This window comes from Lissotriton helveticus, chromosome 1_1 (assembly GCF_964261635.1).
Source record: "Lissotriton helveticus chromosome 1_1, aLisHel1.1, whole genome shotgun sequence".
Taxonomy (NCBI): Eukaryota; Metazoa; Chordata; class Amphibia; order Caudata; family Salamandridae; genus Lissotriton; species Lissotriton helveticus.
Window position 1 is genome coordinate 1,430,670,091 of NC_136057.1, and position 14,302 is coordinate 1,430,684,392.

Consider the following 14,302-nt stretch of genomic DNA (forward strand, 5'->3'; position numbering starts at 1 on the left):
AAGATAATACATTCAGTTTTCCTAACTATAACTAACCAAGAGAGGGACATTGTTGCACTGAATGGAAGGCCAAAACAATCTAAAAGGCACTTCATCCATTGGTGACCTGTTCTCTAGGGGTTTCACACAGAGAACTATCTATAGAGTTTGATTTTCATATTCAGAAAGTCACTGGAGACTAACACTTTGCAGACATGGATTAAATAACCAGGATATCCATGTGACAATGTTAGATCACACCAGGGATTTATTTTATTTAGGGACGTCAGCATGTATGCTAACTGTCAGACCTGGCTCGGATGTGAAATTTACGGATTAGACACTGATGATCTGCGCTCTCATAGGGTAAACTAAGCAAACAAACCTTCTTTATAAAGAAGTAGTACAGAAAGGGAGACTTGTATAATGGCTTTCTCCTAGCCTCCTCTACTACTATAGAGCCTATAATAGTAAACGCAGCTACGCAAAAAATAATTATACAGGTCTCCCTTTCTGTACTACTTCCTCTTGAAGACGGAAAACAATAAGATTTCCTGAGGAGAAATATTACAGCATCTGTATCATTTACAATTTGAGCTGTTGGTTCATCTATTGAAAAGATAGCCACTGAACTGGCCTATATTGCTTTTTAATCTCGCCTCTTAGGGCTCATTTGTAACATCGCTCCCCAATATCAGTGACATACACCAAAGTTAGTTCAAAATATATATTTTTATTATCGGTTTCTTCATATAAAAATATTTTATGCTTTTTTTCATTTTATAATTTTGCTGCTATTCATTATTTATAAAAAAGATTTTCATTGTCTACACATACATATAACAGTTAGACACATAGACAATTTTAGCATGCAACAATTACACAACATTATTAACATTTGATATCAATACTTGAACAATGGATTAGAACTTAGACACTAAATTAGATTGGCATTGCTGCAGATTCTAACAATTTCTTTATCTGTGACTGTATTGTACGCAAGGTAACCAGCATTTTAACTATAAAAGCAAAATGCAAATGATAAATTTACAGATAACCCCACACTTAACCATCAACACTTCATTCTCACCTATCAAACCATCTCACTCACACTAACACTCATACATAAAAGAGATTCAGTCATGTGTGGGATCCTAAACAAATTAACAGATACAAACTATCTCATTCCTTCCTTGTGATGTGAATGTCACCCATCTGTTTCCTCTGGTGTATATGTCTCTGAGAGGACTCCCCACATGTGTAGTAATGGTCAACGCACGTTTCGGTGGGTCACATGTGGGGAGTGCTCTCAGAGATATAGGAGACATATACACCAGAGGAAAGTGATGAGTGACATTCGCATCACAAGGAATTAGATAGTTCGTCTCCGTAGCTGTAGTCAATTTAGTGAGCTAGGCTGTGTGGAAGAGAATCTTCGGACTGAAAATTAAACCTGTCACCATCCATCCAAGGAAAATAATTCATGGTATTGTAGTTTACAAAGCACGTAACTATTTATAACATCTAATACTTGTAAAGTTCTTACTATTTTTCTCCAATGCTAGTTGGCAAATGGAGTCCCTCCCAAATTTCCTGGCAGGTTACTAACTACTCTTTTACACTGTACCTGCTGTACAATCTTATTCAAAAATGGCAGTGAGGACTTCTGTGAAAACATTTTTAAAAATGTAAATACCATGCAGGGTATTGGAGGGATAGTTTTACATATTTAAGTTTTGCAAGAGTTGATGACAGTTGTGAACTTAGTCGGGCCGATTCACAAAGGTAAAATGAGACAAAAGTCTAACTTTATGACTTTCGGTATTCACAAAGGGCATTTAGTACTCGTAAATGCCCTTTGTGAATACCAAAAGTCATAAAGTTCAACTTCTGGTATTCAGAAAGGGCACTTACGAGCAGTAAATGCCCTTTGTGAATTCCAAAAGTCGTAAAGTTAGACTTTCGCCTCAGTTTACCTATGTGAATCGAGCCCAATGAATGTATGTTTGTGAGGAATATAATTGACTGGAAGAAACTACTGGCCAATCTCACTGCTTTCATTCTCAGCGAAGGTACTGCAAAAGATCAGCAACAAGCAACTCATGACACACCTGGAGCAAAACCAGCTACTTGATGCATAACAATCTGGCTCCTGCAGCAATCACAGCACCAAAACCACCTTGATTGCAGCCACTGATGACATCTGAACTCTCCTCAAACCGAGGAGAAACAGCAGCTCTGATCCTCCTCAACCTCTCAGTAGTTTTCAACACCACATCTCACCACACACTGATCGAAAGACTTCCTCACATAGGCATCAAAGCTGATGTTCTCAGATGGATCACCTCCTTCTTCACTGGAAGAACCCAGAGGATCCACCACCCACCACCCACCTTTCACCTCCAAACCCAAGGAAATCACCTGCAGTGTCCCTTAGGGCCCACCCTCAGCTTTTCAAAGCATATATGACCCTGCTGGCCAACATCGTCAGACCCCACTGTCTCAACATAATTTCCTATGCAGACGACACCCAACTCATCCTCTCATTCACCGACGACCCAATCATCACCAGAAACAATTTCCACAGATGCAGAACAATTGTCACTGACTGGTTGAAGAACAAATGCCTGCAACTCAACACAGACATGACAGAAGTATTGATCTTGGCAACAGCAGCAACACATAGAATGACTCCATGAGGCCATCAGACCTTGGACCCACACCCATTCCCCTCTACCAAACCATAAACCTCAGAATCATCATTGAGAACAAGCTCACCATGAGATCACAGATCAATGCCATCTCCTCCACCTGCTTCCTCACTTTGTGCATGCTACGTAAGATCTTCAAGTGGCTACCCCTGCACATGAGATGCACACTGACACAGGTCCTTATCATCAGCTGACAGGACTATGGCAACACTCTCTAAGTCGGAGTCGCTTCACACCTCCTTCAGAGACTTTAGACCATACAGAACCTCGCAGCCAGACTCATCCTCGGCCTTCCCCGCTGAACCCACATCACCCCTCCACCTCAGTCAACTCCACTGGATCCCATACGGAAGAGATGTCAATTGAAGCTGCTGACCCACACACACAAGGCTCTATACAACCAAGGACTCTCCTACATTAACCAACGCCTGAACTCTCACCAACCATCAAGAAGATTATGCTCCACCTCTCTCTCTCACTTGCCCACACCCCCTACATCTACTGAAGCAGAAGTGGAAGGCGCTCGTTCTCCCACATTCCAGCGCAGACCTGACAAAGTCTCCCCATGCAACTCCGGACCATCACCTCACTTTTGGAATTCCGAATAACCCTAAACACCTGGCTGTTCGAATAATCCTCTGTGACCTGCAAGCGCCTCGATGCCCTATCTGGTGATTAGCAGTGCTTTATAAATCCTGATTGTTTGATTGACTGAAACCTTTTACAATTTTGTTTTGAAATGGCTATAAATTGTGTGCACCTACCACAACTTTTAGCTTCTTCTTCACGCCGTCACCAATGTAGTTTGGAAAAAAAGCTTTCACTTCAATGTCAATCAGACCAGCCTCCAGAGGCACGATGATGAAGGACAAAGCACGGGAAGACTTGCCTGTCATCGTCACTTCCTGACGGAATCTCTTCTTAGAAGTGGAAGCGCTGCAGAATTTTTCATTGTACAAGAGCTCAACGCGAACCTGAAACAGATACATGGAAAAGGAGTTATGTGAAAAATGGAGCATGAAGGAACAGACCTTAGACCTGAACAACCGCATCAATTCCTGCTGGGAAGTTAGCCCATGCAGCATTTAAGGGCAAGACTATGGTCTCAAAAACACACAAAGCTGTTTTAGAGAACGCTATATCCTTGCTATTGGAATGCATGGAGAATTTGTTTAAAGCCAAAAATGTTGCCTGTGGGACTAGGAAATCCTACTTCTTATCCTGGTTCTTGACACTTGATCAGATTGTGTGCCTATCTGTTCTCGCACTCCATCTTAGTCTCTTTGTTGTGATGATTGGGCGCTTAGAAACTGTTTAATTGTCTATAACAAGCACTACATTAAGACTAGATTTGAAAGGAGTAGGGTGCCTACTCGGAGAAAACCAAATCTAGGATTTAATTCTGAGCTTATTTTTTGGAAACAATTTGGATTTGATGCTAAAAAATACCTTTATTTCATCGTGGGCGTCGTCCTCGTAGTTATAAAGCACAGCTCGGATTTCCACCTGTTCGTTTCTGACGACAGAGTAAGGTAGACGCAGGTCAATAAAGTACTTCTTGAACACAGTGATTTCATATGGGTCGGCCACACATATCCCTGCAGAGAAAGAGGTTAACAGTCACTGTGTTGGAAAACATAGAAATGCCTTTTTCAAACAACTCTGAAGTTTTTTCTATGTAATGGTAAGATTTATTTTAGAACCTACATTTTAAATAAAAAATAGACGTTTGACAACATATTTCTGAAATGTTGGTATTTAAGCTTATTTGATGGAAAATGAAGCAAGATCCCACACAACAGAAGACTTTGTCCCTGCTTAATAGTAAGGTGGTGAATACCACAGCTGGAAATCCTAGTACTGCCGGATACGGTAATTTCTACTACAACATGGTAATGGGGAATAACAGCTGAACATGGTATTTGCACTACAATTCCTGCCAGATTTTCCTGAATGTTTCTTTTTATCCGTATAAAGTTCATTTGCTTTCCACAGGCAAAATGTGCTGGAGGGAAAGAACCTTAAGGAGCGATTTTTCCCACGGCACTGTATTCCTGTTTAAAAATACACTCCTGGTTATAGCTGACTCCAGAACAAGAGTAAACTATTTCAAACCTATGACTCTCAAGCAGATTCCATACTGGAAATGTAATATTGTTACAGGTAAATACCCTTTTGTCAACCTTTGCATTTCCACCATATACCCGGTACTCACCCTTTCCGGCTGAAAGGCTGACAGCAAGAACTTCCCAGGTGGTGATGGAATCCTTCAGGAACATTTGCAATGTTTTACTGGAGAGTCTAAAGAGAAACACAGTGATAGTCAGAGTGAGCTGATAGTGGAGAGGGAGACAAATCATTTGCCTGAAGGTGGAAAGAACAATTGAAGAGCCAATGATAACAGCCAAGGTCTAAAATAAGATTAGCCAAAGAGCAGTAGTACAAGTAATGCTATAGCAAAGGTAAACAGATGGTAAGGAATGACCAGCGAATAGATTTGGTCTGCTGAGGAAGATTAAGCACACCCACAGTCAAAAGTACATTGGTGTGAGCCAAGAACATGATACGCTACTCTAATTATGTGTACACTCTTTAAATTGATTTTATCTAATGTAGTCACTTTAAAAAATGGGCATGATTTATGAACTCACACAGTTTCAACCACAGAAAAATAATGTGATGTTAAACACTAGTAAGATGACCCATGTTAACAAGATACTGCATGTAACTTCATCAATCAATTGTTCTGAAGATCTCTGAAACTGTTTAGGCTGTGAAGTCTCAAACTAAATGTAGGAAGGTGGATACCTGACTATATGGTTACCCCAACTTTTTGCCTAGTGTTTAGCTGGTGTTTGACTTAGTTGGCCTGGGATCCTGCTATTCAGGGCCCCAGGCTATCTGCTCTCTCTGTAACATGGACTCCATGTACTTTGGGTACATACTTGATTGGGTATTGGGTCACCTCTGTGAACCCCTGTATAGTGTACCATAGGTACCCAGGGCATAGGTGCATCCAAGGCCTACCAGGGGCTGCAGCATGTATTATGCCACCCCTGGCTGACCATCCAAACTGACACCACAGGCTGATCACTCAGCTTGGGTAAGGTGGTGTAATCACCCCTTACCTAGATATCGTATATCTACCTTATATATAGACACATAGTAACCTATAAGTCACTCTTATGGCAGGCCTTAACAATCCTGGAGGCAGAGTGCTTGGTTTTATGTGAGAGGGTGCCCTAGCATGCGCTGAGCCCCTCTGCAGCTTTCGGAACCATGTCCTTATAGCTGTTCTATGATATAGCCATACCATATACTCTTCAGTGCATTATAATCCTCGCAGTTAATGCTAACCTCGGTTTGGCTTTAACAAAACATGTCGTGTAAGGTGTCAAACACTTTGGAATACTACCCCCCCCTGCCAATTCTGGCAGCGGGGGTAGCATTCCCCCCTTCTAGAGGGAGAAGACATGTTGGTTACTGCTTTACCCGGTTAAAGTTAAAAAGAGCCTCAGCATCACAAAGTGGATGCTGCCGCCACAGACACGAGTCTGACCTCCTGCTGCTGGACGAAACTCCGGCAGGGGAGGCCTGGACAATAGGTTTCCTGCCTTGGGAGGTGCTAGCACCTCCCCAGACAGGCGAATATACAAACTTTATTGTTTGATTAATTAAAATCATTACAATATAAATCGAGTAACATAAATAAATACATTCAATAGAAGTGATAAAACGTCCTAGCCAGGTGGGGAGCAAGAGATGTTCAGTGTCCAAGTCTGTCGGCTAAGATAATGGAGTCCTTCTTGGTGCAGTGGGCAAGGGGCTATTTAGTAAAAGCATGAGATGGATTTTCATTTTCCTTCCTGGGGCCCGAGTAGGGAAAATGCTTTGTGCAGGAAGGATGACTTGTGCAAATGGTTGTTTTACTCAGTGAGCAGGCGTGATTTGCTTTAATCCAGGACTGTGGTTGGTATGACTTGAAGGTAGCTACAAATAGTTCATGAGGCCCGAGTAGGGAAAGTGCTTTGTGCAAGAAGGAGGACTTGTGCAATTGGTTGTTTTACTCAGTGGGAAGGCCTGGTTTGGCTTAATCCAGGGCTGTGGTTGGTCTGACTTGGAGGTAGCTTCAGCCTCGTCCCCATGGGAGACAGATGTTCAAGGCTGACACGTTTCTTCTGGCTAGAAGAATGACTTGATAATAAACTTTATTGTTGATAAATTAAAAACCTTACAATATAAAAACATGCATCCTGATCATAAAATAATGAGTTGTTTTTTTTGTTTTGTTTGAAATAACGTATTAATTAAAACTCTACTTAGTTTCTTAACCGGTGTTGTACGTGTCGCGTTCCGAGTTTAAGTCAGCAATTTGTTGATAGCTAACAAGGCTTTGGTGTATCCAGTAATAAGATTTGGCTCGGCTCTAACAGGACGGGAGTGGCAGCCCTGATGGCTTCCAACTGGCTTAGTGCTTTGGTTACTAATTTTGTTAACCCGATATTCAGTTTTATATTATCCGGGTTGAAGGCTGCTATTATGGCTTATCGGCAGGATCGAATTCCAAGTCGTATCCATTCTTCTCGCAATAATAAGCGTCTAGAGATGAGCATTGTTGGACATAAGCAGACTATGTGTTCCAACCCTTTGGTGTGGTAACCTCCCCAGACAGGCTTTTAGTGTATTGGGGCAGGGAGGGCTGCACAACGAGACACTGCCTGGGGCACACAAGGTGCTCCATGCATAGCCCAGTTTAAACCAGTTGCTGGGGCACTCCAGCCCCGCTCTGGCGCATAACTGGACAAAGAGAAAGGGGTGTAACCACCCCCTTCTCAGGGTCCACCCATAGGAGGAACCTAGCAGGTAATCCAGCCCCTTAGATTAGTATAAAGATAGGAGCTGTGTCTAGAGATATTAGATTATCCTGGAACGAAACTCTGAAATGAAACTCTTGGACCTTCGACTTTCTATATCGACTAGAAGATGGAAGACATCTCCCTTGTGGTCAAGGAGTGACCACCCTGTTCAAACAGGCACCACCAGTAACTTGCCGGTTTGCTTTGTCGACGCACCCGATGGAACCCGAAGACTCAGCTACTCAGGACTAGAATTCCAGACTTCCTGGACTCTGACCCACATTCACAGCAAAGCTGAGACCCATGGCGGACACGAGAGACATGGGACCAGACTCCCTAGACATCCGGCAAATTGCTAACTGCATTGACTCCTGAGGTAACTCACAGTTGTGCATTGGAGTACGAGAAGCCCCAGACCAGAGGCCCATTTGCACTGAAGCTCAGCCCCCCTCACTCCACGAGTGTCACGTGGGGCCCGCTCCTGCATTTCAGCTTGATGCGTCTTCCCAGTTGCTAGCCCGTTGGCTAGTGAGCCCCCTGAAGGCAAATCTTTAAAATCATCTTGTTTTCCTGGTTGCTCCAAAATTGCTCCAGCTTCCCTGCAGAGGAAAAGCTCCTCAGACCTTGCTGGTTTGATCTGAAGCCAATCTTCACTTCCTGCGTGGGTTGCGGTTGCCAAGGCTTGTTGGGTCCAATCCGGATACCAACATCGCAGTCAACTAGATCCTTTGTGGGACAGCTCGAATCCAGCTCCTGGTCATCGTCGACACCTCCTGATCCTCGTGGCTGCAGAGACAAGCTTCACCTCTTCACCTGTTTTTTTTTTTTTTTGCAGAGTTTTATATAGCGCAAACTAGACCCGAACCGAATCAGGTATCAGAGCGCTTTACATAGCACCAGTTTCGTTACATGAGGACGGACACACATTCATTTTTAGGCACGGGGAGATTAAGTGATTTGCCCAGAATCACAGGAGGTTTTGGCGTCGTTACCGAGACTCGAACCCAGAGATCCCCAGGTCCGAGGTCGAGCGCCCTAGCCATTAGGCCAACTCCTCTCCTGTTTGCATCGCGACATCACCTGGTTCTATCCTGGTCACTGGCTAGTGACCCAGACTCTGTCCCCTCTGCTTTCAGGTTCTTCAGCTCCTCGATCCACCCTTGGATCCACCCGGACATTCTTCCTTCGGCCGCCTGTAGCACTTCTTTTGCAGGTCTCCATTGAAAGCTTCGACGAAACCCGACACGAAAAGACACCTACGCACCCGGCTTCCCTGGATGAGGTAACTCGAGTACTCCGGTGCTCCCGTGGGTATTGACTCTTCAAGTGTCCTAGTTAAAAGGGGTTTCACCTAGTCCACCCGGAAGTGTCCTTAATCAGTAACTTTGTGACTTCTTCGTTCTCCATTGTAAGTCAATGGTAGCTCGCGACTGTGTTTGCACACTGCACACGTCTCTTGTGGGTCTCCTACTTCCTAACCTTTGGTTCTGTAGTGTAGCCCCAGAGATTCCCTAGGCCCTAGGCCTATTCAATATCCCTGAAGGGGTTCTTATAGCACTTATATGGTTCCTGAGGCCCCCTAGGGCAGAATTGTATTTGTGCAACTTATAGTATGCTTAATGAGTAACTTGTAACGTATCTCGAACTCTGACCTCATAAAGAGTGCAGAGGGGTTGTGTTTGTAATAAATACATATGTTTGATATATACCTTGTGTGTTGTCCTTTCATTTGGTATTCAAGGGAGTATATATGGTAAAACAGCTGGCTTCACATGCTCTCTGAAGTTTTAGCCTAAGACTGCTGGTCCATGCTACCACTAGGATTGCTTGTCTATAAGGTTGAATTTACAACCACCATCAATAAGGGTCGTTTAGACTGGTGCAAGGTGCCCACTAGAATATTGGACATCATATGCCAGGCTAACTTCTCACATTGGTGTGCAGCGGATGGGATAAGAGCTTGCTGTTGTTTTACCATATAATCTTAAGATATCATTTGAAAGATCACATTAAGGTACCTGGAGGTACATATAAATCAAGTTCTTATAATACTTGTAGAGGAAAGGGCTTAGCACACCCTGACTACAACTCCTAGAGAGGTTCTAGTAGATAACACTTAGTGTAGATAGGTGCACACACCACATCTCGCTAGAAAATGTCCTTAAGAGGAGAGCCTAGTGTGTCTCTCCCCACAGAAGTTGACACTCCCAGGGCACCTTCTAACTATGACACATTTACTTTTAATGAACTTAGAGGTTTATGTTCACTCAGGAGACTGAGACAAGGACAGAGTCCAACCTTGAGACACCTAATAGATCTGTTAGTGGAGTATGATGCAGAAAAGGCAGCAACCCCAGATCAGACAGGTAGTGGAAGGGGGCATCCCTCAACAGAGGATTCCCATGATTACAATCTAGGGGGTGCTGATGATGAAGAGGATGATGATCAGGTCCAAGTTGTAGAACTGAACCAGGTCAACCTAAGGCTACATGGGGCTGGATGAGAGAGAATCCAAACCAGACCCCAAGTATGCTTAACACTGAGCCCAGAAGGAGAAGATCACTTTCCAGTGGTTCCAACCATTCTGAAGACTCAATAGGGTCACATGCCTCAACTCTAGGGAGAATGACTTCCCCTGAGAGAAGAGAGCATAAGGCTAGGATGAGGGAAACCAAGCTTAGAATCAGGAGGCAAGAACTTGCCCTTGAGTGGGTTAGTACCCACTGGTGGCAGAAATATTCCTAGAGATAGGGAAAGGTCATATGACCATAGAAACCTAAGTAAGATTGTCCCTCCCTACCAAAGTGGGGATGACATCCACAAGTGGATAACTGCTTTGGAGAGGGCCTGTAAAGTACAACAGGTACCCCAGAGTCAGTGGGCAGCTATACTATGGCTCTCCTTTTCAGATAAAGGCAGAGATACGCTCCTCACAGTTAGTGATAAGGATGCTGATAACTACACTGTCCTGAAGAGTGCTCTAATAGATGGTTTTGGCTTAACTACTGAGCAGTACAGGTTGCTGTTCAGAGACACCCAGAAGACACAGACTCAGGACTGGACTGATTTTGTAGATTGTGCTACTAAGGCTCTGGAGGGCTGGTTGCTGGGCAGCAAAGGACATGACTATAGAGGATTGTATAATTTGATTATGAGGGAGCAGATCCTTAATAATTGTCAAAACCAGCTTCTACACCAGCACCTAGTGGACTCTGATCTGACCTCTCCCCAAGAATTGGGGATAGAAGGCAGACAAACGGGTCAGAACCAGATTAGGCCTAAAAATCAGGGTGGTGACCAGAAGAAAGATTCTACCAAACCTCAAGAGAAAGGTGGGGATAAATCTAAGGACAAATCCACCACAGGGCCCCAAAAATCCTCTGAGGGGGGTGGGTCCCAAACTCCTTCCTCTATTATTAAAAAACCTTAATGTCATATATGTAAGAAACCTGGCCATTGGAAAACTGACAGCAGTTGCCCAAAAGCCAACAATAAGGAAAATATTCCTCCAAGTAATACTTCAAAACCTCCTGTTACTACTAGTAGTAATCCCCCAGGTGGTGGGAGTGCCCCCAAAACTGTGGCTGGGTATACTTGGGGAACTCAGGTGGACTCTGTCCTAACCAGGTCCCCTACTACAGAAACTCTAGTCTGTGAGAATGGCATGGGGTTTGCCAACATCACTGCTTGTCCCAATAGGGGGGGGGGGGTTAGCTATCATTGCCAGAAACGAGCTAAAGATGAAGGGTTGCAGCTCTGGTAGTAACCCAGATTGTGATACCTTGTCGTTTAATGTCAAACTAACTCATAACTACACCTTTAATGGCCTTTTGGTTTATAGACCGCCAAAAGCCAAAAAACCCCTAACACTGTCTTTAAATTATTTTTTAGAATCCAGTGTGAGACACCCGGATTTTACTATCCTGGGGGACTTTAACCTCCACCTTGAAAATAAAGACAGTGCAGGAATAGCACTGCTGGCCGATACGCTTACCAATTTGGCCCTGGAACAGCTAGTGCATAATGACACCCACAAAGCAGGGCACACTCTGGACGGAATTTTCACCTCCAACAAAAACATTAAGGTCATCGAGTGTCTCCCCGTCCCCTGGTCGGACCATAAAGCCATCATTTTTACACTAAAATTTAGAGAACTCAGAAGTGATACTGTCCTCTTCTATATCAGATACACCTACCTCATACCTGGATTGGTCCAGGATAGATATATTCAAATTAAAAGAACATCTGGCATCTACTACACCTATACTAGCTCTGGAAAGCAACATGGCTACTGATCAAATCTCTAAATGGATAACAGCGGCCATAAAAATAGCAGTTCCTTCAAAAAAAGCCACCTTTAGGAAAAAACAGCCATCTCAACCGTGGTTTTCTGAACTTCTCAGGGCTCAGAAACAAAAATGTAGAAAACTGGAAGGCTTTGGAGAGTCTGTTATGACTCAGACAGTAAAACGGAATATAAAGCCTCCCTGAACACTTATAAAAAATTGATTTTCTCAGCCAAAAGCTGTTACTTTATTCAGAAAATAGAGGAGGCAAAAAACTCTAGTCGAGAACTCTTTACCACCGTTAAAAACTATCTAAAGTAAAATCGTACAACAATACGCCCATTAATACAGATTTCTGTAACACTCTGGGTCAATTTTTTATTGACAAAGTGACATCTGTTTATGAATCCTTTAAATCGGCCATACCACAAGCCCCCACGTCCGAAAATACGGACCAGAGGAAAGAATCGTGCCTTGGCACAGATGGCATACTACCTTTCAAGTTCCACGCCCCAGGGTTTGATCAGGTACATCAGGTAATTATGTCAACAAAATCATGAGCACTTGTGGACCCTTGCCCTCCAAAAAATTTTCACCTTTTTCCGGAGTTTCTCAGCGAGCAACTGGTCAGGCTCATGGGTCACATAGTGAATTCAGGCATCTACCCAGCACTTTGGAAATCAACATTGGTGCAACCCCTTCGAAAAAAAAACCCAATTTAGACCCAGTGGAACCTGGAAACTACAGACCAATAGCCAGAATTCCTTTTGGTGCCAAGGTCTTCGAGAAACTACTGAACAAACAACTGGTTCAATTCATTGACAAAGCGGATATTCTTGACCCTTCACAGTGCGGATTCCGCGAGGGGCACGGCACAGAAACAGCCTTACTGATGCCAGTAGAAGAACTCAGGAGGGCACTGGATGCCGGGGGGAAGGCTGCCTTGATTTTATTAGATCTCTCGGCAGCCTTCGACACGGTAAACCATGCTACACTCCTGGTTCGACTGGCAACAGCGGGTGTTCACCAAGATGCAAGAAAACTACTGCCATCATTTCTGAATAACAGGACTTTCACAGTGGAGCTGGGAGAGGTTAAATCTAAACCTTTCAGCTCCCTGTGTGGGGTCCCACAGGTGTCGTCGCTGAGCCAGACGCTTTTTAATCTTTATGTAGTGTCGCTAGCTGGGATCATTAGAGCATGTGGGTTCCTTCCGGTGTCTTACGCAGATGACACACAAATTGTGGTATCAATGACAGTTGACATTTCAGACACTGCAGATAAGTTTAAGAACTGTATGAAGCAGGTAAGTCTGTGGATGGAGAAAAACTGCTTAAAACTTAATGGGGATAAAAGCGAAGTCATTCTACTGGGTACAAAGACTGAAATCTGGACCCCAGATTGGTGGCCGGCTAACCGCAGTAATTTTCCATCGCCTGTTGAGAAAGTCAAAAATCTAGGTGTCATGCTAGATAACAGACTTACCTTTGGTGCCCAAGTCAATAAACTAGCAGCCACCATGTAGTTTATTCTAAAAATGATTAGGAAGCTACTGCCCTACATCCCTATGGACCCCCGTAAAACGATAGTCACCACATTAGCCTTGTCAAGACTCGATTATGGAAATGCGCTATATGCTGGACTCCAGACTCAACATCTGTCCAAATTACAACGTCTGCAAAACTCGGCAGCAAGGTTAATACTAAAAATCCCTAGATCAGAACACATTTCCCATCACTTGGACACTTTCCACTGGCTCCCCTTGGCGAAACCAATTAAATTTAAGTCTTTATGTCTTACATACAAAGCGCTCCAGGGTTCGGGTTCACTATTTCTTAGAACCCACCTCAAGCCATATGTCCCCAAAAGAGAATTACGATCCAGCCAAGCAAAACTAATACAAGTTCCCCGGTTCAAACAAGCTAGGTGGGGAGGCAGAAGTTTACTACTGCATGCTGCTAAGGACTGGAACCGACTCCCTCTCGCTATTAAAAACAGCACCTCCCTGTTGTCATTCAGGAAATCAGTAAAAACTTGGCTGTTTAAAACCAGATAGTCTTGCTCTTCAGTGCCAAGACCCCATGGGCATACGAGCGCTGTATAAAACCACAAATCAAATCAAATTAATACCTTGGGCAAGTACAGACAGGAGCCCATCATCAATGGTCAGAAAACTGAGGCCTATAGGGACACAGGGGCTAGCATCACTATGGTGACTGAGAGACTAGTCCCCTTTGAACAGCTTTTACCTGGGTTCACATACCAGGTGACCAATATTGATGGAGTGCAGAAAGATCATGCCATGGCAGTAATAAATCTCAGCTGGGGAGATGCCACTGGCCCAAAAAGAGTGGCAGTGTCTACAAACTTGCCTGTAGATTGTTTACTGGGCAATGATCTAGAGATCTCAGCCTGGACTGAGATAGAAAAAGAAACCCATTCCAAAATCTGTAATGGTCACAGCCCAAAC

General features: G+C 43.8%; 1 protein-coding gene across 1 annotated transcript in view; it reads right to left on the minus strand.

The window, feature by feature from the left end:
* Positions 1-14,302, minus strand: part of C3 (complement C3) — a 329,940-nt gene that overhangs the window by 145,782 nt on the left and 169,856 nt on the right. Inside the window, exons 19-21 of the mRNA XM_078685332.1 lie at positions 4,906-4,991; positions 4,140-4,288; positions 3,455-3,664 (exon numbers count right to left, since the gene is read on the minus strand). Coding sequence (XP_078541458.1) covers positions 3,455-3,664; positions 4,140-4,288; positions 4,906-4,991 — 445 coding nt within the window. The remainder of the gene's footprint in view (positions 1-3,454; positions 3,665-4,139; positions 4,289-4,905; positions 4,992-14,302) is intronic.